The following is a 24,838-nucleotide window of genomic DNA, read 5'->3' on the forward strand; positions in this document are numbered from 1 at the left end:
TTCCGTGCATAAATCTACAGTTTTCAGTAGTATAACGCCAATGTTTTGGTCTACAGCCCCATCTACCGGTACACATTGGTTTCACATATAGTATACGCTCACTCAAAAGTTGGACAAAGAAACATCCCATGAGAGGATGAGGAAAAACTTGAAAGTAATATAATTTTGAAACTGGGCCAGTCAGCCAGCCTGGGAATCCTGAGGAAATGTTTTTAACTCATGTCCAACTTGACGTAACTGTTTCCTCTGCCTTGTCCCATCTGAGGTAGAATAAGAAAATGGACTGGATTCTGTAGAATTTGGTCTATGGTCAAGTGACCTAATCTGTGACTGAATTAACTAAATTATATGATGCTTTTATTTTGCTTTACATAGGTTTGGGATGAAACCAAAACCACTTTGTTTGCTTTTAAGCTGTGGGCAGAATCACTTAAAAAGATTTGATTAACTCTGGGCAATGCTGTATGAATGTGGTTTGTTGAGCCAAACCAATCCTGTCTTTTAAAACTGGCGATGCCATGAATTACATGCAAGAAATACTGATTGTGTGATGAGCATTTCTCCAAAGACTATAGAATACCCTTAAACAGACTTTTTTATTTCACACACCTATATTAGTAAGTTTTGTCTAATCTCAATGACTAAATCTATTACAGTTCATACTTTGCATTGAAGGCCTGTGTTATGTATACAAACTTAGTACCTATTGTATATGAATCTCCATCACTTATGAATTTTATATAACCTTTAAAACTACTATATACATTGAAAAACATGGTTGCAAAGTTCAAATTGGTTGAGGCATGAAAACCAATTTACAACTTTATACTTTAGTAGCCGACCTAAGCGCTAAATTTATGTTTGTTTTTAAAATATTAAACAGTACGTTTATTGGTGAAATGTTGCAATTATCATATTACGATACTATTACACTAATGTTGTTGTTGGTGTTTTAGTTTAGTGTACTACTGGAGAATTTATAGTTATATATTTACTTTGACAAGCTTGTGAGCCAACGTGATTTTTATTTTTTTGTTTTTCTGGCACCAGAGGGGGCCCTCACAGTAACTTACAAAAGATATCTGACTCAATGAATGATAAATGCTATATACATAATACAATAAAATAGCAAAACAACCATATCTTATAACAAACTGAATAAAATATGTATAGCCTATTGGCATTGTACAATTATTATTCGGTCATTCATAAACAGAGATTTAAAAGGTTTATATAAAATAGTACTAGCAACTGTAAACCACATCTTAAAAATTTGATAAAAGGGTCCAGAATCTTTTTTTTTTATTTTTTTTGCAATAAATGCTCGGTATTCCTACACTTTACCCTTCATGATATGAAGAACAAACACCAGCGATGGTTCTAATGCTTTATTCCAGAGCCAATGCTTTCGCAGTACGAAGCTCTTAGGTGATTGGACAGCTAGCCCATCAATCAACAGAGGCGCTCTGCCATTGGTCTATCGCTCATCCGCTTACTTTCCTGGGCGTTTCAGTCAACGGAGAAACAAGTCGGAGCGCAGGAGCCGAGGCGAGCAGGAGAGAAAATGGCCGACAGATTCTCTAGATTCAACGAAGAACGTGATTTCCAGGTAAAAAAAAATAAAATAAAAATACTGCAAGAGCTGCACGTGTCCGAAACATATTGGATAACCGTGCGTCTCGGAGAGCAGTGCGTTGTACAATGTGGTATTATTTGTTTGAGGCACTGAGCCTAGCGCTGCCTCTATGACACTACAACAGCGCTATCGTCCCGATTTAGCAGTGACAAGCGTGAGACCAGTGAGCTCTCCGTGTCGCTTTCCTGGTTACCTCATACATTTTTAAACATTTCCAGTGAATATCCAGATGGCCGCTGAAGTTTGAGAAGTGTCGTTATGTGACCCCTTGTGTTTGACGAGATATGTTGTTAATTTGAGAAGGGGTTTTGACGCTAAGAGAATAACTGCAGCTGGCCTGGCACTGAGAGATAAACGCCTCAGTCAAAAGAAGATGAGCAAATATCTCATGTACTAACGGCCACCTGCCTGTAATGTTAATCATTTGAATATCAAATGTTTTTTTCTGCTTGTGAAGCTTCAAAATCCAAATCTGAGTTTTTTTTAATTCAAGCTCTTTTAACTTTGCTAGGACGTTAGCTGTGAAGTCATGTCTTGTGTATGCTCGCGGTTTTGGCTATATGTGAATAATACAGGCATTGTTTGATTTGTTTTTGCTTTGTTTGTTTTTTTTTTTCTGTCTCAGAATGACTCTCGTCGTGCACAATGGCATGTTTGGGCTGTATTTTGCATAGGTGATTTGCAAGTTATGCCAGTAACAAGTTCTGTATTATTGATGCATGGACTCAGAGTGTGATGAGAGAGATCCGTTGTTTGTTGTATTTTGCTGATGTCAGATGAGCGTTGGCATGTCATAAATAAAACAGTTGTTTTATTTTTAAATGGTTTATTGAGTGAGGCATGTAACATTTTCTGTGCATCTCTTGAGAAATGGGGCTGTAGACCTTCTCAGGCAGTGCTCAAGGAATGTTGTTTTTGTCTTTATGAACGGTGTTGTTTGTCTTCTTGAGGGTTTATTAATATAATTATTTATGGTCCTTCTGGGAAGGTTCTCTACTGATTTATCTAAAGGCTGGGATTGTTTTGTCCTTCACTGATGTGTAGGCAGATGGCCCATGTTGTCCAGCTCCCATCTGAAAGAAGGGTTTCCAAAACCACCCAGTTGGGTTGTGCATGGAGCATTGAGAGGAACAAACAGGCTTTTATTAGCGTGCCCACGAACAGTGTGAAGCCCTTAGTTTAGATTAGAGCCAGCGGCCAGCTGAGAGCTTCGCCTTGGCAATTTGTCAGGGGTTGGCGACAGAATTAACAGCATTTGTTTATTCTTTAAACAATCGATAGTAGTGTTTGGAAACTGTGGTTGTGGCTTTTTAAAACTTTTTTTTTTTTTAACCAATTTTTGGTTTTAGCAGCCTTGTTAGACTTGTGTCAGAAGTTTGGAGTTAGTAAGATTTCAGTGCTTGTGTATAGTCAAATTGTAGAAACGCATACATTTTCTGTTTCAAGTAAACTTTTTTATTATTATAAAATCCTAAATCATTAATCAAGCTTTCACCAAAAAATATTAAGCAGCACAACTGTTTTCAACATTTATGATATTAAGAAATATTTTTGAGGAGCAAATGAGAATATAAGAATAATTTCTGAAGGATCATGTGACACTGAAGACTGGAGTAATGGCTAAATTTAAGTTGTAATAGTTTTGCATAGTATTATTGTTTTTACTGTATTTTTGAGCAGCCTTGGTGACCAGAAGAGACTTATTTACCGGTAATGAACTTTACAACATCTTTTGAGCAGTATTTTATATTTTTATAATTTATTTTATATTAAATTAATTTATTTTATTTTAAATTAATTTATTTTATATTTTTTTAATTTTTGTTTTTAATTGTATATTTTATTATATTTTATATTTTCCCTATTCTGATAAATAAAATAAACCTACTGTACACATGCAAGACTTGCATAAGTCAATAGAAATGTTTTACTTTGCATGCACACTGTCTGTTTTATTTTATTTATTTATTTACTCACATTCATTCATTCACTTGGTTTACTGTAGGTTGGCCCTAAATAAATAAAATGCACAACAAATATTAGACGCGGTATTTGGAATTAGACAGGGTTAATTATCGAGATGAAATGAAATGCATCACAGTGCATGTTAGTGAACCACATCATATATAGAAAACTAAAGTCAGAGTTCATTTGGAGCATGGACATCTACAAACCCCTGTTAAAGAACAATGACACGAAGAAGGCATAAGAACTCTTCAGATGTATTTGTTTAAGAAAAAGTAGTTTCTCTTTGCACATTTATATTTCTGACTTTTTTCAGCCGATTGCCAAAATCATATTTTTAGAGTTTTAGCATGTTAAGATGCAGATTTTGATATGTTAAGGAGAATATAACAACTAAGTCCATGAAATCTTGGAAGACTGAAAGTAGATCTTTATACACGTCCTACAGAGGTCACTTTCAGAAATTCATAACTGTGGGCATTGTTCTTGTTCTCCCTTGGGTTTTTCCTTTACGTTTTTTCTTTCTCTCTGTCTTAGGCGAGGCAATGGATTGAGAATTCAAATGCTTTGTGTGATTACCTCCGTAGAATTTTTATCTTTGACAGAAGTGTCTCTTGCTGACTGTGGTCAGCATACCAATTGGTACTCAGGTCCTGATGGAGTGGTCAGTTTTGTATGTTTGTTGCTTCACCTTTGTGCCTTTGGTCTATCTTTATTCATGAGGTACGTTTATATAAATCTTTCGTTTTATGCAACAGACACAGTCTGGCAGTCTCTGACACCGGCTGGTCTTTAGTTGACTGTTGGCTTTTTTCACTTGCAGTGTCTGGCAAACAACCGAATGCACTGCATATTTGTATTTGTGAGCCTGAAGAGGCTAAACAAGTCCACCAGTATTGGTTTGACATGTTTTGCGCAGCTTGTCGGTGAACAACGGCTCTTTGTAGTTAATTCTGCTCCATGTGAAAGCGCGCAGGTGATGGAGATTTACTGCTGATGGTTTTACTGACAAGATGCGCATTAAATATTGCATGCGATTTATCGTGTAGCCCTACAAGACACCATGCAGTTTCATGTGGATTGGTTCAGCGTTGCATTCTGCAGTTTGCTCAAGGTTGTGATGTCTTTAATCGGGTGATGGAGTGGGATTATTTATCTTGGCTGTGGCAGTTTCTCTCTCCATGTTTGGTTGTGTTTTCTAGCTGCAGCGCTGAGGTGTGTGAGGGATCTCAGAGATGGGTTGCAGAACTTGGGTTGTGAGTTCAGCTTAAAGTCTGATGAATCATGCCACGCGGTCTGAGCCACATGTTCTGCTTGGTTGATCCACAACAGACCAGCTGTCAGTCAGATTCCTGCATCGTGCTTCTGTCTTGGCTGCAGTCATACAAGGGTTTTGTGTGAGTGCATGGTTTCTTTCCGCTTCGAGCAAAGCCTCCATGTTGATTTCTTCTTTCTTGATATAGATCGATGTGCCCCATGCCATATTCTCTCTCAGTGGTTGTCCTTTCTGTTCAAACTTCTGCTTGTATGAGGCTCCTGAGGGGTCTGGACTCAACTGTCACTGATCCTGCTGTCGCCGCGCAGATGTCTTTGCTACCAGCAGACGGGATGAGAGTAAAATCGGTGGAGGATGGAAATGCATTTCCCAGAAAGGTCTTCCGCAGGGGGCTTCACAGTCTGTCTCTCATTTCCTTCGGGAATCATTTCCCATAATTAGGCGGTGATCAGTTCTTTTAGTTTCAAATTGAAGAGCAGTATTTTTAGCTGAACTGTTCTTTTAATATTACTATATACATTTTTTTAGTGTTAATTTATCTGCAGTCCAAGTTAGATCAGTCCATGATGTTGTTTATGTATTTATGTCCTCATTGAGACGACAGATGCTGAAATTACTGCAAGCGTCATGCGCTTCAGTCTATGTAGTAAACAAACCATTCATTTATTAACACAGAACATGCAGGATTTTTTGCGGCTTAACATTTACAGATACAGATACCAGTGAAATATCCACTTTTATTGGTCATATTTGACTGCTCGATGCAGCAAATGATCAATAAGAGTTACGTTTTCTAGAGAGCTGTGTTATACATGATTGCTGCCCGCCCTTTTCACATTATCATCAGTTGTAGATGAGCAGTGGGATCATACAGACCTCTCATAATGAGTCTGACCCTGCTCATCAGCTGTTCGGCTGAACGCTAAGCAAGCGCTCCTCGGATGTTTAACTGAGTGTTTTTTGTGTGTCTGTGTGTATGTGAGTGTGGAGTGTATATTCAGTGAACAGGTGCCGTTTCATGTCTAACAGCTTTAAGCAGAGACTGGGGTCAGAGTTTAAACAAAGACCGACTGATTAGATGAGAGGAGGATATAGTAGCCTCATCCTTCATTTGGGGAACACACAGTCTCTAGTTGCAGCACTGCGCTGTGTCAGAGGGCAGGAGCGTGTCAAATCGTGACCCTGCTGAGAGTGTGTTTTGAAAGAGCGCACAGTATTCCCATTGGATGTAAGTCTGAGTTTGCTATTGAATGTTGTTCCACCGAATAAATGTCAAGCGCAACCGCTGTGTTGTTGAGTGAATTTATGACGGTGTTCTTCATAATCTTGTAGTGGCCAGTTCTGGTTTAAGCGGTGTGTTTGTCATTGCCCTGTCATTGACTCGCTGTAGCAGAGGCTCATGCTGGTGTACAAAAACAACTGACTGCCTTAACCAGATTTAGCTGCTGTCAAGTCTTTTGAGCGGTTTCTGTTTGTATTAAATCAATGTCCCATCTACTCATTTGCCATGTTTCCTGTAATTCATGTGCTTTAATATTCATATATTAAGATGAAAAGTTTCAGGTGAGTTCAAAGCTCAGACAATCATTTAGTCCTCTTAAACTCTGACCTCTTCTTACATTAAACTTTGAACTCACACTCAGATCAACAAATGATGAATAGATCCAAGTCTTCAAACCCCCCCCCCCCTTTTTTTTTTGATGCACTCAGATGAACATGACAGTATGTGGAAAAATGATCTGTCCCTGTATCTGTTACATTGCAACTTTAAAGAGCTGTCTTGCACAAAGTGTGCGTTACTTTTAGACTGGTTAGATTATATTGTAATAGACCCAAGCTTTAAAAGGTCCGATGGTTTGGATTTGAGCACTAGCAGATTTAATTCCTACCCAATCTCATTTAACTGCCTGCAGAATTTCTCCTTTCACTATCTCTATTCTGTAGTGAGTGGCAAAAGATAAAAATAACAGGAATAAAGGGGGTAAAGTCTAGATTGACTGACCTATCTTTCATAGAGAAAAAAGATGAGCAGGTGGATCGCATATCACCCCTCCTCCCTTTCAAGGTGACCTCATTTTTTTCCTCATCTGATTAAATTCCTCCTGTCGGGATCCGGTTATTTTGGAGTTAAGCTTTGAGCATGAAGTCAGAAATTGGTTCACAAAAACTGGATGTCTCTGTTCTAGTTGTTAATTTTTGTGAATTTTTTTTTTCTTTTCATTTTTGCTCTGCTGTAATCTGTCATCTTCCCTGTCTCTCTTTCCTCTCAGGGTGGAAATCACTTTGACCAGTATGAGGATGGTCAGCTGGAGTTGGAACAGGCATCTTTGGACAAGCCCATAGAATCGGTAAGGCCCCACACCTCACTTTGTTCTGTTGACTAGAACAGCTGCTTCCTGTGTGTGAGAGTGTGGATGATTGGTCCAGTCAGGGATAGCCACACCACCTCTATGGTCAGCCCCTTCCCTTATTCTAGAGATAGTCAAACCCCTCCTTTTCATTAGATATGTCAGCACTCCCTTTCTGGAGGCCACCGTAGACCCTTCCGTGGTTTCCACCCTGGCCTTCAGTGAACACATCTGGTTTCAGCACCTTTGTGACTGTTTAGTGAAGACACAGGTGAAAGAGATCTGTTGGATTGTACCAATCACTGTGATCAGCTTGCTGTTTATTTTTTATTATTTGATCACAGATGTGAGTGAGTAATGGATGTGCTTGTGTGATGTAAGATGGTATTCCAGAATGAATGTCCTAGTGTTTTATTTGGACACTTGTTTGAAATGTGAAGTGGATGGCACACTGTGGAAAAGGTGAACGATACATACAGACATGAACAGTCATGCGCGTACGATATATAACTCAACACTGGCCAGACTCTTTGACCGACATGTCGATTTTGATCTGTTACCCATGATTGCTTAATTTTATGAGTAACAGCCTTATCCAAGGCCGTTTCAAAGTACACACATGGAGTGTTTGTCCGTGTGTGTGTGTGTGTGTGTGTGTCCATGTGTGTGTGTGAGTAGGTCCCTCTGGCTGTTGACGTGGATGAGCTGGATTCAGCTTCAGTGTAGGAGGATGCTAAGGGCCCTCATGACGGCCACAGTACATCCAGACCACAGCACAGTTAGCCCTCTTTATTTAAAGGTTGAGTTATACAAGTTAATAGAAAAGGAGAGGCTGATTCCAAATGCAACAGGTTGAACAAAGATAGTAAACTATGAATAAACCTAGCAATCTATAATATGTATATTTTTATATGCTACAGTTCAAATGTTGATAGTAAGATTACATTTTTGGATGCATTACATTTGTTTAAAGTGATTTTATTTTTTATTTTTTTCAAATAAGCACTGATATGAATAAACACAAATAAACTGTTAAACTGTTTTTTTACTTTCAGAGAATCAGAGAATCCTGGGGAAAAAAACGGATTCCACAGAAATATTAAACACAACTGTTTACAACATTAATAATTATGGTAAAAGGAATAAGCAGAAAATCGAGCATAAAAGACATGTATGCAAATATGCATAATATCCCTGATATATAATATGATAGAGATTAAAAAGAGAATCCCACAAAGTGATTGAAACTCTAGTTGAGACAAATCTGCTTATGGGTTGCTTCTGTAATCAGCAAAATAGTGTATTAAACAGGCACAGCAAAGCTAGCTGCAAACAGTCATGCTGCAGAAGCCACCAAATAGAGGTTATGCTGTAGGGTTGAGGCTGAGCTGTAACAGGCCCTGTAGTTCACTCTGTCCTCCTGCAAATAGACTCCCCTAAGCATACAAGGCAAAGAAACCAAACCGCCCAACCACCTCTTCAGAAGATGCATCGACTCTCAGAGCTAGACTTTAATAGTAAAGGACAGTCCTCTATGCACACAGACATCCAGTGGTTCAATTAAAGCACCCCGTCAGTGTATTAACTCTGAGTCAGTTGGATTTGTCAGACTCGGAGGCAGACCTCTGTTACGCAGACATGCCACCAATTCAGTTACGCAACTGGTCTGTGTGTCTGCTCCATTTGATTCAAGCGAGACTGACCTGATTTAAATATGATCTCCTCAGTGTGTCATCCACCTCACATAGTGGAGCTAGAGAGAGAGTGTGTGTGTGTGTTTTGATTGAGAGTGTGTGTGTGTGTGTGTGAGCACATTAGTGCCCAGTATCTTCTGTGTTTTGTTTTTTGTGTGTGTGTGTAAGTGTTTGTGTAGGACAGTTTATTTCAGATATTTTGAGTATTGTACACAACTTGGGGTGTTCGACATTTCTCTCCTGCAGCGAATTGGCCCCAATTAGCTAAGCAGCTCTGACCCGGTTTGTATCTGCACGCTCTGCTCTCCTCCTCCTGTCTCTTTAGGGGCTCCTTGTAACGCTTTCTCACTCTCTCTGTCTCTCACCTCTCCTCTCTCTGTCTGTCTCATCATTCTGTCCCTCTCTCTCTGGTGATTCGGTGTACAGTACCCTCTGTCATTATGTGCTGGCATGGTGCTTGTGCAACTGGGACTGCATTTTTTCGCTGACTAGGCATGTAGATAATATCGCAGGCAGCTTCCGTCTCTGTCTCTCCGTTTAGTTCCTCTGGTTCGTTCTGTATTTCAGGGGCTTGCACGCTTGATGCCTCTCCTCCTCTCCATGTTGTCCTTTCTGCTCCAGTTACACTCAGACCCCATGACTAAGGCAAATTTATGTAAATGTGATTAGGTAAATTCTCAAAAATGTCCTGTTTCCTTTTTATTTTCAGTGTTTGTAATACACATGAAAATGCAGTTGACGTCTGTCATGGCTTAAGAGTTTTATGTCCCATATAAAACATCTGCAGTCCTGTCTTTTAAAAACAGGTCATCTGTTTAATGAAAAACACATATTGAAAGGACCTTTTTTCCATGTGTATTTTGTCAGGTCAGCAATTAGGAAAAAATGTCTCATTTGAGCCAGCAATTATTGGAATTTTTTTACACATTAAATTGTATATATTTTGTATATAATTTTTTCTGTGTGTATGTGTTTTATAGTAAATAAAATTATTATTTTTATTGTATTTTTCTTTGTTTAAATTGTGAATACAAATTACAACACGTATATAAAAATGCATTATTTTTATGTAAATTAAAAATACATTCATTTTTTGGCGTAGGATGAGTAAATATTTGAGCAGGACAAGTGCTATGGGCCAAGCAGACTGGCTGAAAAAATCATTTTTGTTAAATGTGACATTGGACATGGTGAAAGTGATCTTAAAATAATATATAGTTAATATCTATATTTCTGTAGCATGTGTTAGCTTTAATTACTAACGTCTTTGAATAATATAATCATGTCCAATAATCCCTTATTTTTTAACACAAGCTGTAGAAGCATTCCCATCAGGATTTCTCAGATCTCACGATCAGATCTGTTCGTATTGTTTGGAGCAGCCACCGTCCCTGAGTGCGAGTCAGAAGGACGGGAGAGAGGGCAGGAGAGGTGGCCTGACTGCCTGCCTGAACCAAATGAGTCCTGCTCCTGCATTATTGTCTATGGAGGGGTGTGGAGAGTAGAGCTGTCACATGCAGTGTTCGTGATGAGCAGACGCTACACCCTGCAGATACCGATGGCTATCACTGTCAATTATTTACACTCTGAGTATAATACACCGTTCATGATGTTTCCTCAATCACACAACAACATATGAGCTTTCATTTATATGCCACCCATTTTCCTGTTCTGGATCTAGAGTGTCAGGGCTATTTTCCACCAAACAGCAGAGGTGTATTTATATCAAACAAGTCCTAGCAGCTGGTCCGTGGATGGTGACAGCCATCGCTGCATATATGTGTATGTGTCTTGTTCAAGCGCTGTGTTTGCCATGCTCTTGTTTTCCCCATGCCCCTTCTCTGCCAATCATTGTGTGTGATCTGTAGGCAGCTAGAGTTCTGTGGTACTCAGGGTCTTCTCTTAATTTCCCATATGCTTTTATCTACTCCCTCATCTTTCTTGCTCTCTCAACACCTTTGTTTGTCTGTTTGCATGTAACCTCAGTAGCATTAGTTTCACTCACACACAGTCCCCTTCATCTTACTATGTATCTCAAAACTCCTCTTCCTTTCTCCCATCCCCTAACCCAAGGAGATGTGCACTGGGCAGTGACCGAGTCAAGAGACAAATATCACACAAATCACACACATCACAAATTGGATTGTTATCGCTCTTGGTACGTAACTCTTGGTATGAGTTCTCTAAGAGGTTTCACTATGACTACTGCAGGAAACTCAGAATCACTACATTGATACAGTAGAAAATATGCGTGTGGTTATTTTCACAATTTGGTTACTGAGTACTTTTAACCTAGATCACTCCCTTAATTGTTCAGAACAACCTTTTGAGCTCAGGTAATCTGTGCTGTGTGAACAGAACCACATTGGATTGTCTTTTAGGCTTCTGGTAACTCACAGCTTTGTTGATATGATCTGTGTGACTTCTGAGGGTTTTAGATCCAGTTGGTGTTGTTCACTGGAGCTGCTCCCATTAGTTTTGTGGTCTGGATGAGACCCAAGCATTGCAGTCTACGCTTAAATATTAAAAGAAAATATAAAAAAATAAATATTTGAAGTCAGCATCCATTAATCAAGATTGAAGGGTTAGGCTTCATCTGCACCTTGACTGGCATCATTTATTTTACATAAGTCTTTCAGGTGTTGTGTAGGTTCCCCTGTTTTATTATTTATTTCAGTCACTGTTGCAATCTTGAGAATAAAAAATGGTCTTTGTTTTTTGTTTATACCAGCAGTATGAACAAAAATAAAACAAAAAGTAAATGAAGTCAATCCCAAATAGTGACTGATGAGACACTGTAATTGTATATCTCACTGCTACAGCAATTTGGTACCTGCATTGTTCGGGACATTCAGTTCACACAGTTAAGCTTTGCAACCACATGCACGCACATTCTCTTAATGAAGCTCTTGGCGATCTTCTGTATGAAAGTTAACCCCAGGAATGTTCTGATGGAAAGGTCAAGGTTTGCCATTTCGAGACCGCACTGACCTGATCCTGTCTGCTTTGTTAAAGCTGTGATGTAACAAATAATGTTTCTAGGACCAAGGTTCCACTCTGTTTCAGGTGAGAATCTTAACAGCCATTAGTGAGGACTATATATTTATAATACACATTTAATTTAGGCTTTCAAAAACTCAGTGTACACATAATCTTGGCTTATGGCATCCAAGTCACCAATATTTTTAATGATTCAGAAAAGATGAATCACTCTTTTTTTGTCCACCAGAGATTTCAGTATGAAGGTGAAAGTAAGGATTATGATGTTTTGGTGTTATTAGAGCAGGGATTGAGTATATAATAGCACTGTGAACTGTCCTTTTAACACTGAAACCCAGGAAACTCATTGGCATCAAAAAGTGTTTTGACACTTAAGCCACACTTAATTGATGGCATTGATTTGTTTAACACAAAATCAGACCAAGTGTCATGCATTAAGGATCATAGCTCACTTTTAAAGCAAATGTTTGTTGGATCTTAAAGCACACAGTGCGATATGTTGCAAATGAGTTTGTTGTTAAAAGTAAATTTTAACCTGGCTCTAGCTTCATTTGTTTTCAGATGTCTCCTGGTTTGATATATTGCTCTCAAAATATCATTCAGATATTCAACTGTGGCTAAAATACAGCACATTTGTGGCCACTGTGAATAAGACAAAGAAGTGAATGTGACATTAAAAAGCCTCTCTGCTGTCTTCCCATTTGGTCCTGAGTAGTTTCCACCTTGTGGCAGTAAGGAAGGGAAGGTGTTAGATTACTCTCTCTCCTTCTCTTCCATGAGCACACTGACACAACACCAGCTGTCATGACCCCACCCCAAAAAAAACCTTGGCTAGCCAATTACCCCACCTTAACTTGGTAACACTTTCCTGCTCTGATCTCTCTGGCGCTTGTTGGTTGTTTCTCTGTTTAAAGGACTGACCTTTTGGCGTCCAGCTGTAGAGCATGAAGGTCAGCAGGAACACAGTCACCTTATAAATAGTTTCATCATCAGCCACAACTGGCTGACTCCTACAGTTGTCAGATTTGACATTTCCATTGGTCACGAGACAGTTCCTAGTGTGGTTGTCACTTTAAGGTGTTTTTATTTCCAATGTATCAGCATAATAGTTTTTAGTCAAATCTAGAGAGCAGATACTGTCTTATTTTCACGTTTTTCATGGACAGAAGCACATTAGATACTAGAAATAGGTGTGTATGTTCACATTTTATTTACAAGGTGACATGTTTTTGTTACACAGCTACTATGAATTTCCCATGCTTAAGTAATGCACAATATAAAATGTCAACTTTACGGTGATCTCATTCTTCTAGACTGAATTTCAGGTCAGTCTTAATGAAGCTGTCACAAATACCTACACATTGGAAATCCACTCGCTGCCCTGCACATCTCTGTCCTGTTTTAATTGAATCCCACCTTCCTCTCCCTCTCTCACTCCCTGCTACTAATATGTTGATAACATCACTCTCTATCACTCTTTTCTTGTGGGAGTGTATCTGTTTGGACAATATAACATTCTTTATGTTGTTTTAATCATTTTATATGAATGAACTGCCAGGTAGTGGATGTGTAGATGTGTGAATTCACTGTGGTAATGTAGTGGATCAAAGAGACCGTGTGATCAGTAGAAAGCTGTAGAGATTGGCCAGTTTCTTCAGTTTGTGTGACGTTTGATTGTTCTTTTGACAGCCCAGGGTTTAAAAGCCAGGTTCGTATGGACATGTTTTCACTCCACTTGCACTGCTGTTGGATTCTTCGGCGTTGTTGCTTTTCATCTGTCCATTTTATTTATCTGTCTGCATTCATCCGTTTGTCTCCACAAAACCCACCCGCCTCCCACGTCTGCTTGACATGCCATTCACGGCCCCGGGCCAAGTTTGACTGATTCTGATTGGCTAATATGAAGGATTAGACTAAACAATGACAGCTCTCTTCATCAATTTCTGTTTCTCTTGATCTAATGGTCTCCTGTTGGGGAAAGAGGAGTTCACCATTGGTATGTAAAGTGCTCCACTCAGCAAGAAGAGGTAATGTGAGGTCAGCTCAACACACACTCTGTTCAGATGCTCCAGCAATCCTCAGTATGATGAAATGCTGTGTGTTGTTAGCAGAGGATGCTGCAGAGCCACTGCATTGCAGGCCTTTTGGGCTGGGCTTACTGCAGGCACATCTTCACTGCTGATAAACCAAAGATCCTGAGATCTTTCGATGCTGCAGCCTGTCGTCTCATCTGTACGCAGTAAGATCATGTATCTTCTGATTAATTCTGTTCTACCATCAGATTTTTACATTGGAGACCCTTGCTGCAATTGGCCTTACGCTGGTTTTGATGTGCGCTCTGTGGCCTCCCCTGCTGACTATAAATACAGAAAAGGGAATGACCGTGATCCCACGGTCTTGTTCCTTTTTTCATCTCTGTAATCTGAACGGAAGAACATGCACAGAAGTGTTTGGATGTCCAGAGGCCCTAAGGGGATTTTGCACAATATGAGCATTAGGGCAGCTCCCCATGCTCCAACCATCTGGAGAAAACGTTTCCACTTTCTATCACCGCACAAATAAATATGTAATAAACTTGAAGATTCAGTTCTGTTTTTATTGTATTTTTGATCAAGTGCAGTCTTAGTGAGCCTAAGAGACTTCTTTTAAAAGCATTAAAATGATCCACCCCAAATTTTGCATGTTAGTGTGTTTATATAAATAGATTCCCATAAAGTGACTTGCATATAAAGTAACATAACTTGCAGAAAGTTCTGTTTTAACATTCAGTGGTGTAATATCATTGTTAGCTCTGTTGTTTAGAGACCTATAAAATTGTGTGCTTGATTATTGGTTTATGTAACGGCTCATTTTCATACCCTTTTGTTTAAGGTAAGATGAACTAAGGAAATGGTCTTTTCAAATTTTCCACGGGTTTTCTCATTTCAATCTAATGTAATTGCAACCCAAATCATAAGCGAGGTTATGGATTCCTCAGGAGCCCTGTTGCAATAACCCCATAAAAAAAATTGAAAAATATGATCAAATCCCAGTAGCAATCTTAACACCAAAGCAAGAGAAAGCAACGGAGGAGCTGTTCGAAGCACTGCTTAAAACAAGATTCATGGTTCTCCAATAACAGACTGTATTTTTATAAAATTAAATTAAAATCTGAAAATTGTCCCAACTGTTGAAGGGCGTGGCAGACAATCGGCAGCGCTAAAGGAAAGTGGGTGTGTCTTGTGGGGGTGATCACATGATACCCATAATGCTCTAACCTAGTTCTTGCTCCGCACTCGCCACTCCTCGCCTCTCACACAACACTCATGGCTGCTCCATCTTATGCTCACCCTCTGTAGGTTGTGACATCTGTTTAGATGGCCTTGTGCATCACCGCTGGATGCTCGTCCTCATCACTAACAACTTCCTGAGCTCTCTGCTGCCCTCTCCCTCACTGTATATGCTTACTACTATACAGACATGACTAACACCGCCGTTTCTTTTTGTTAAAAGTGGTTTAACAAAAAGCTGCATGCTGGTTAATGGTTTTTTGTTTTCACATTTCTTTTTTGTTCATAATGGCCTTTATTTGTGGTGTGTGTGTGTGTAGACAAGTATTTTTTTTTCTCAATGCAAACTTATATATATATATATATAGTTATTTTTCTTTATGCTTGGATCAGATTAAAGCCAATTATTTGTCATGACTTCAAGCTTGAATTTTTTCTTATTCTTGCATTTCATATTTTTTTTATTTCTATAATCTCTGTTTTTCTTGTTTCTTTCTATATCTTTTGTTTTGTTTTTGATGAAGCATCAGTATGTAAATATGACCGCGCACTCACACACATGCAGATCAGGCCTCTCAGTGGTAACCTGAGGCCTCCCTCTCTCTACACTTTTCTTTTTGTCACTCCATAAATCTATCGCTCTACTTCTCTGATTGTCTCGCTCCTTGATCTCCTCCTTTCGCTCTCGTTACAGCTACATACTGTATGTTTTTTGGTGTCTCTGTTGTCATGATGATGAACTCACAAAAAGCTTGTGAAAGTTTTTGGGTTTTATCTGTTTGCAAGCTCTATGTCTCCGCCGTTCCTTCCCCCTTAGTTGTTTGTGTATTAATCTCCCTCCCAGAGACGGTTTATATATGTATTTGTGTCGTAATATGTATATAACCGAACGTCCCTTCCTCCTCCTTTTGAGACTGAAAGTGAATTAGTAGGCTCAGAGGTTGGTAGCATTTACATGTTTTTTTTGTTTTTGTCTTATTTTTTAAGCTCTGTTACCTCTAGTAAGGGCCCCTTTTTATGCTATAGATTAGATGTTAGACTATAGACTTTAGGATGAAGTTGGGTTCAATTAATCCTGCACAGAAACAGATGTGCCTTCTTCTAGTGACTTTTCCTCCTCTTGTTCTTCTTTCTATCTATCTCCCTCTGTTCTTCCTCACTCTCTCTCCCTTTTGCTCCCCATCTAACAAGGAGTTTAAAGGTGTAGCAGATGTTGCTAATGTTGATGACAGTGAGTGAAGATGTTTTGACCGTTGTCTGGCTACCACATGTACTTGTGTGTGACTGAGTGAGTGTATGTGTGCGTGTGTGTGTGTGTGTGTGTGTGTGTGAGGAAAGCGCTTCTTATTATTGGAATATTGTGGTCTTTCTTTCCTCTCTTCCTCACATCAGGATAACATTGGGCACCGGCTCCTTCAGAAACATGGCTGGAAGTTGGGTCAAGGCCTGGGCAAAACCATGCAGGGTAAGCCAGTAACCCTCTCTATGCAACTCAGTCTCTCCCACTCTTTCTCTCTCTATATTTCCACCCAACAGTATCAATGCCGTATGGTTTGATCCGTTGTAAAAAAAAAAAAAAAAAAATATTTTCTGATCTTTCTCTCTCTCTCTCTCTCTCTCTCGCGTTCGCTCTCGCTCTCTCCTATGTTCCAGCACACTCATTTGTATTTCTCATTTGTACTGACATGGATGTGTCTGTGAGGAATGAGTCTGTTTGGACTGTAGTGTTGCTATATACAGTGAATGGGGGAAGACAGGGTGTATGGAGCCAAAAGAGTCTCAATAAAGATAAATGCACACACTACATTCACATATGCACACACATGATTCATAAATACACACACAGGATACACAAATGTGCACAAAATTTACAAATACACACAAAATTTAAAAAGCACAGAAGATTCACAAATGCATAAAAAATTCAGAAATGCACACAAAATTCGGAAATACACACACAATTCAGAAATGCAAACAACATTTACAAATGCACTCAAGATTCACAAATGCACAGAACAAGATTCAGAAATGTATTTCTGATGCACACACACATATATCTTTATTTACAAACTGCTTGTGGTCTGTGAACTTCACTGCATTTGTGTGTGAATTTTGAGACTCCTCAGACTTGGCTCAACACACAAATGCATGGAAAGGGAATCGTTCGCTCAACTTCGCTGGGTGAGGAAAGTGAATCGTTCGCTGTGTGACTCGTGGGGAAAGTGAGTCGTTAGTCGTTCGCTGCGGTTGCGGAAAGTTAGTCTTTCGCTGTGAGAGGAAAGTGACTCTCCGGCTGCGGAAAGTGAGTCTCCTGCTGCGCAAAGTGGGTGTCCGGCTGCGCAAAGTGAGTCGCCGGCTGCGTGAGGTAAGTGAGTCGTTCGCTGCGTGATGAAATGAATCGTTCGCTGAGGAAAGTGAGTCGTTCGCTGATTGAGGAAAGTGAGTTGTTCGCTGAGGAAAGTGAGTCGTTCCCTGATTGGCTTATAAGTAAACAATCCCCCACATGGGGTGCATTCTTGTGATTGGCTCGAACAAGGGAGATATCTGATTGGTTGAAGATTATTTCCTGTTTAAAAAACGGCATTTGTGTGTCGAGCCAAGTCAGAGGAGTCTCAAAATTCACACACAAATGCAGTGAAGTTCACAGACCGCATGCAGTTTGTAAATCAAGATATATGTGTGTGTGCATCAGAAATACATTTCTGAATCTTGTCCTGCGCATTTGTGTATCTTGAGTGCATTTGTAAATGTTGTTTGCATTTCTGAATTGTGTGTGCATTTCTGAATTTTGTGTGCATTTCTGAATTTTGTAAGCATTTGTGAATCTTCTGTGCTTTTTAAATTTTGTGTGTGCATTTGTGAGTTTTGTGCACATATGTGTATCCTGTGTGTGTATTTATGAATTATGTGTGTGCATGTATGAATCCTATGTGTGCATATGTGAATGTAGTGTGTGCTTTTATCTTTATTGAGACTCTTTTGGCTCCCTAAGGGTGAGATGGATAGAGGAAAGAGTAAAATGAAAAAATGGTTTTGTTGAAACTTGACTTTTAGATGCGAAAAAAAGCAGGTCAGTAAAAAGGTAATAAAGCCAAAACTGAGCAAGAATATTGAACAAACCCAACCATGAAACATTCTGAGTGCAAAAGATTCATACCCACCCAAAAGTTAGTTTTTCTGTTTGCAAGGACAAAGATTTGCAAACTCGCAACAGTTTAGTAGGTATAAATAAGATTTTAATTATTGAACATGCCCAAAAACTGCATAAATTGATTGTACTACTGTCAATTATTGAACAGCTTGGAAGAGTTTAAAAATAAATAAGGGATTGATTCAGTAGGAAAAGTTAAATCAGTTTGCATTATCCAGAAGTGTTTCTGCTACTTGATTGCTCAGTTACTCATGAACATCCCTTAAATGGACAGACATGCCTTTATTTTTATGTAGCCCAGGACCAAAGTGAAACCAAAACACAAACCCTCATGAGCTCCTCTCGATCATACCAAATAAAAGCATTCATTAACTTTCTGTTCTTTGGAGTGCCTTTGAGGAAGATCAGCTCTTTCATTTCATGCCCAAAAACTGCATAAATTGATTGTACTACTGTCAATTATTGAACAGCTTGGAAGAGTTTAAAAATAAATAAGGGATTGATTCAGTAGGAAAAGTTAAATCAGTTTGCATTATCCAGAAGTGTTTCTGCTACTTGATTGCTCAGTTACTCATGAACATCCCTTAAATGGACAGACATGCCTTTATTTTTATGTAGCCCAGGACCAAAGTGAAACCAAAACACAAACCCTCATGAGCTCCTCTCGATCATACCAAATAAAAGCATTCATTAACTTTCTGTTCTTTTGGAGTGCCTTTGAGGAAGATCAGCTCTTTCATTTCTTTGTGTCTGTCCTCTCCTAGTTCCCCTTTACTTTCTCCCCTGCACTTGACTTATGGCCTGAAGAATGTCAGAGATGCTGTATTAATGCAGTCTTGTTGTCTGCGTTCAGTGATTGTGTGGTTTGCATGTGTGCGAGAAAGTGGAATAGCATTCATATGAGCCATTCTTCCCTGCAAGAAGATCCCTTGTATCCCGTTGCACAAAGAGCAGAGTTGAGATATACAGAGTTTAAGATTTATTGTTGACTTTTTTTTAAGAAAATTATAACAGTTTGGCACTTGTGAGCGAAAGTCACATTATGTGAGTGAGGAAACACCGTTACTTGGACAAGGATAGAGTAGATGCTTAAATTTCACCCTAGTCGCACAGTAAAGTTAGCTTTATAGACCACTCTGTTTTTGGTCTTTACCTCATGCTGATGCTGTTTATTGGCGAACCGAGGTCTATGTAGAAATTGATCTGTGAGACACACACATACACACAAACACACATATCTTATCGTCCCTCAGGATGCATGTGTGCTGCAGTCACACTGCAAAGCCTGCAGGAAGTAAAGCACACAAAGAGGAATGCTTACATGCCTCATGCTCTTAGTGCATCAGTTTAGTGCAGAATAAAATGTAATGTATTATAGCCTGAAAGGATGTTTAGATATCTGCGCACATTTCAACAGGAAGAGAGATTTGTGATGTTCTAGGTCTTGATCTCTTTCTTTTGTTCTTTCCCTTTATTTTTTCACTACAACTTCAGAGCATGTGGGAGGTTTTGTTTGGTTTGCTCAGAAACATGAAAACACCCTCATGTTTCGGTAAATTGTTCTGCCCACATGTAAATCAGTGGAATCTGTTCTCAACACGAGGTGAAAGAAGGCAACCCAGCTGCCTTTCTGACGTGCTGCCTTGTTGAATTGACCTTTACAAATCGTTTTAGCAGAAGGTTTTGATTCAAAGAGAACTTGCTCTGACAGAAATCAATGATAGGAATATGAATGGCTCTCTCTCTCTCTCTCTCTCTCAGGACTTCTGTTGAAAGGTTTGAGCCAGCTAACTTTTGCAAGGTCATTTGATCCATCAGGCGAGTTTGAGTCTCTCCCTAGAAACTGCTTTTTTATTGCACACATGCACACTCTCTAGACACTGCCCTGCAGCTGTTAAGATAGCTCTGCAGTTTAAGTGCTGAAGTCAGCGTTAGCTCAAGATCTTAATTCAGTACTCCGTGTGCAGAAATGGGAACGGCATCCTGTCTGCTTTTATTATTCCCAGTGAACACTTCCATCAATATCCCATATCAACCACAGTAAGAAAAATAACATTAGCAGGACAATTATTCCTTAAGGATGCATTAAATTGATCAAAAGTGACAATAAAGACATGATGTTGCACGATATTTCTTTGGATCTTTTTGAAGTTTCAAGTTTGAGGTCTTAAAAATGTATCGTCTTCCCCAAAAATGTTAAGCAGCACAGTTGTTTTAAAGATTAAAAGTAAAAAGTAACATTTTGAGCACCAAATCAGCATATTAGAATGATTTCTGAAGCACCTTTGAAGAGTAATGGCTGCTGAAAATTCAGCTTTGACATGACAGGAAGAAATAACATTTTATAATATTTTAGCTCAAGTGGTAGAGCATTGCATAGTTAAAAACTGATAGCCTGAATGCACTGTAAGTCACTTTGGATACACGCTTCTGCTGAATGCATAAATTTACATTTACATTTTTAAATTTAAATTTAATTTAAAATAGAAACCAATTGTCATAATTTATGGTAATACTTCACACTATTGTTTTACTGTGTTTTGTTTAAATAAATACAGCAGAAGTAAGATTCAAAATCATTTACAGACGTGTGACTAGATGGTGTATACTTTTAGAATATTGATTGAAATATATATTAATATTTGCTCAGAAATTGTTTTAAAGGATGTACTTTTTTCAACCTAAGAAACTAGCATTTTTAGCTTTACTGTTTTTGCTGATGTTTAAATCAGAGCCACTTTTAAAATATCTCATTTGTTTCGCCCTCATAGTCAAAAGTCACAGTAGAAAGAGGTTATTTGCCCATTAGGAAGCTTAATGGGCCAATAAAATCATTCTGATGTTTTCCGTATTGCTTTTATTTTATATTGCCAGCACTACTTCACACAGAGACAGCATTTCCCTTAGCAGTGACAGCAGAATGGCCGCTCTCTTTTTGGCCTTTGCTTTAGTAGCTCACACTCCACTCGCAGTGCTGAGAACCCAGAGGAAGCAGCCGTAGCCAGAGGTTGTCATCCCGGCCAAGTCAAGTGTGTGAAAGATTAGGAATGTTTCCATTGCTCACCAGCACCGCCCATCTGTTTTGTAGCTTGGCAAGACACTCAAAAGATCAGAGTTTTGTCCTTTCTTGGTTGTCGTCATCCTGTCATCATACTGTTTGCATTTAAAACACAGAGCAGACAGGGAGTGGCTGAAGGTTATTTGCAGTGGAAGAGATTTTCCAGATCAGATAAAGTGCTAGAGCTTCCAGCGAGCTTGAGGAGGTAGATTACTTCCATCTTGCAGGGCCAGAGTGAGAGCACACCAAATTACACGCAAATCACATTCGTGAAAACTGGAGAAAATGAGGCAGAAGAAAGTGAACAGTGTATATGTTTGACCCAGTCCAGTGTTCAGGTGGGGATCTATTTGAAAACACACTCGCTGTTAGTGCAAAGTGCTCTGCTGCATACATGCACAAACAAACAATGTCTGTTCACCCATTCTGGTGCTCATGCCATGGTGTTTGAACCTTATCCTTTTCCTCTTCTCTCTATCTTTTGGACAGAGCCTTGGTACTGAGTGTGCATTTTCTGAAATGTCTCCCCAATGCTTTGAGTTTCCATTGTATTGACTCTGTTTATTTACTCTTCTTTCTTTTTTTTCTTTTTTTTACTCTTGTTTTTTAGGTAAGGTTTGTAGGACCTCCCCCACTGTATGTTTGTGTGTATGTTTTGAGTAAGTGTGCGTGTGGATGTTTTTCTTGAAATAATACGTAATAACTCTCCCCCTTTTACAGTGTAGCCTAACGGCTTCTCTTAGTTCTTGTCTCTACGCTTACAATCACTAAACGCTCTCTGCTCAAAATACCAGCACTACGATTTGAAACTGGAAAATGGAACCTGTAAACATTTTGTAGAAATTAATTAATTGTCCACTGTTTTTTTTTTTCTTCAGAATTCACCCATGTTAGAATAGTAATTGTAAATATTAGTTTAATGTATGTTTGGCTGCCGATGGGGGTGTTTTGATTGGCTGAGAACAAGAGATGGGGCCCTCTGATTGGCTGAGAATATGATTCTGCCTCTTTCCCATGATTCCCTTGAATGGCTTGCCAGAATGAGCCTCAATCTCTCGCCCATTCTCCCCCTCCTTCCGCCTTCGATCGGTCTATCTGCCTGCGTCCACTTTTGTGAAGTGAATGTACACCTGTGGTACATGTGGGAGTGGAAATTGTATGTGCAGAGTGTGTGTGTGTGTGTGTGTGTGTGTGTCACCAAAACGAGGGGTGGGGGCTCAGGTGTTTTAGCTTGCAGGGAGAAGTCTTCACACCATCCCACCTGCATCCCACTTCTCCTCTTATAAATGTACTGACTTGTGAAAGCCTCACCTGACCTGACCCATCTCCTTCCACCTCTCCTGCAGAGCATGCTGGCTGTAGAGACCCAGTCTTGTGGAGCTGAGTTTTGAGCAACGCAGGATACCACAAAACAGATTGCAACTGATCCTCGATAAATGGCGAGATTAAAACAGCTGTGAAAGCGATCTAGTCCTCGAAGAACGATGCGCTGCTAAAAGCTCTCTCACAGCGTATGCTTCTCATAGCTCATACAGCTGCGTGATGGAGTATGCATACGACGGCCTCTCTGTCTCAAATGCATTCATGCGGGGACTTGGGCGAAAGGGGGGAGGATGGGGACAGAGTGATGGTTGATACATTTCTGTTGAAGGACAGTCAACAAAGAGAGGGGAAAGAGCGGACCGCTTTAGGAATGGTTTTCAGGTTCTCCTCTGAGGGAAGTCTGAAATTAGAAAGTATGTCCTCCTTGTGGAGGAATTCGAAAGCCTGAAATTATAGTACCAGAAATGAGCGGTCAAGAGGAGGAGAGAAGGAGTGTCAGGGATGGTGAGAGGGTATCCCTGTAATCACCCAAGTCCATTGGTAGGGGTTACACCGAAGCCCCTGTCCCCAAACCCTTTACCCCTTACCCCTGAACCCTCTCTTTGTGCCTCAATCTTCCTGCTTAACCAATTGGTGTTTCTTTTTTGCAGCATTATGATCCTGGCCATGTTGTGCTGATGGTAAACTTAGTGGTAAATGTTATTTTTAACCCGATTGAATTGGTTCTTTAATTTTGATTTGATTTATGCTTTCATTTTTTTTTTTTTGTACTCCCCCCATTTCTTGTTTTGATATGACTCTCATCATCAGAGCACCAGTGCTTAATAGGCTTAAACTGTCTCTACCTCTCTTTGTATTAGTCTTCATTCTGCTGCCCGTCTCTTAGTGTTCAATATGCACTCTTCTAGAACACTCTCATTCTGTTTGTTTTCAGTTTTTTAGGGGAACACTTAGATCCACTTCCCCCTTTTTTTGTTGTATTGCACCCTTTTCGTCGTCCAGTCTCGTTATGTCTTTTCCACTGGAATGCATAATGCTAGTCTTGACCTCACATTGTTCCCAAAGATTGTTGGGAAGGGAAAGGATTGAGATCGTTGACTTGGGGGCCTGATTTTGGGATTCCCACCTACATTTTTAGGCAACATTCTTAAACAACCCTCTCAGATGATCAATATGATGCAAGACATTCCATGTTTCCAATTGTATATGGTAGGATGTTACAATACACTATAACCAGATGCCTCAGTATTGTTTAGTTATTATCTAAGTCATATGAGGCTTATTTGTGACACACAGTTTCTCTGTTTTGTTATGAAACTCTCTTGTGCACCCTGGTGGTAGGATGAATCCCTTAGCGCACTTTCTTGCAAGCTCTGGTGGGGGCTGGAATCCCATCAGGCCCTTATCGTTTTCACACACTCCTTTATCACTTCATTACAGGAACAACTATACCACTGGGCTGAAACTCAAGTTTGCCGCAAATTAGACCATATTAAGCTTCAAAATTGTAATGCGTCTTTTTCTGCTCAAGGGCTATGAATTAATGCTTTAGCTATCATGACTCTAAACACTGTTTTCTCAAAATGCATTACTGATGATTAATTCCTTTTAATTTAAAGAAATGTGAAAGGCGTACAGATTTTGTTTTTTGTTTTTTTAGTAGTTCAACAGGGTGAGTGTAAAGACAGTGATACTTGCTTATGTTTCTCAGAAGTTTACGTTTTTAAGTCTTGTAAAGTTAAAGATAAATGTTTATTTATCATTGTATTGAGAAAACAATGATTAAATGCTGTAGGAATTTACTGATAGAAAAACTATGGCCAATATTGATGGACAATACTTATTTTCATATTATTGCAATTGAATTTTTAATTAATTTTGTTTGTAATCTTTTAGGATTCACGCAACTATAATGTACAGCGACATATCACACCCCTTTTCTCTCTCTCTCTTACTTCACTTCCCATCTCCTCTTCACGGACCTATCATAAAGAAAAAAAGAAAAAATTATAATGTACATGGGTAATGCATGTATTATCTATAATAAAATTGTACAATATTATTAAAAACTAACATCCTTGTATATCTATCTGATCGGAAAAAGAAAGAACTAATATC

General features: G+C 39.2%; 1 protein-coding gene across 1 annotated transcript in view; it reads left to right on the plus strand.

Annotated features, from left to right (window-relative positions):
* Window positions 1–1,481: 1,481 nt before the first annotated feature.
* The window catches only part of LOC113097178 (G patch domain-containing protein 8-like), a 30,597-nt gene continuing 7,240 nt past the window's right edge, over window positions 1,482–24,838 (plus strand). Inside the window, 3 exon segments of the mRNA XM_026262385.1 lie at window positions 1,482–1,609; window positions 7,148–7,225; window positions 16,581–16,653. Coding sequence (XP_026118170.1) covers window positions 1,565–1,609; window positions 7,148–7,225; window positions 16,581–16,653 — 196 coding nt within the window. The 5' untranslated portion in view covers window positions 1,482–1,564.

The sequence above is a fragment of the Carassius auratus genome, unplaced genomic scaffold (assembly GCF_003368295.1).
Source record: "Carassius auratus strain Wakin unplaced genomic scaffold, ASM336829v1 scaf_tig00216128, whole genome shotgun sequence".
NCBI lineage: Eukaryota > Metazoa > Chordata > Actinopteri > Cypriniformes > Cyprinidae > Carassius > Carassius auratus.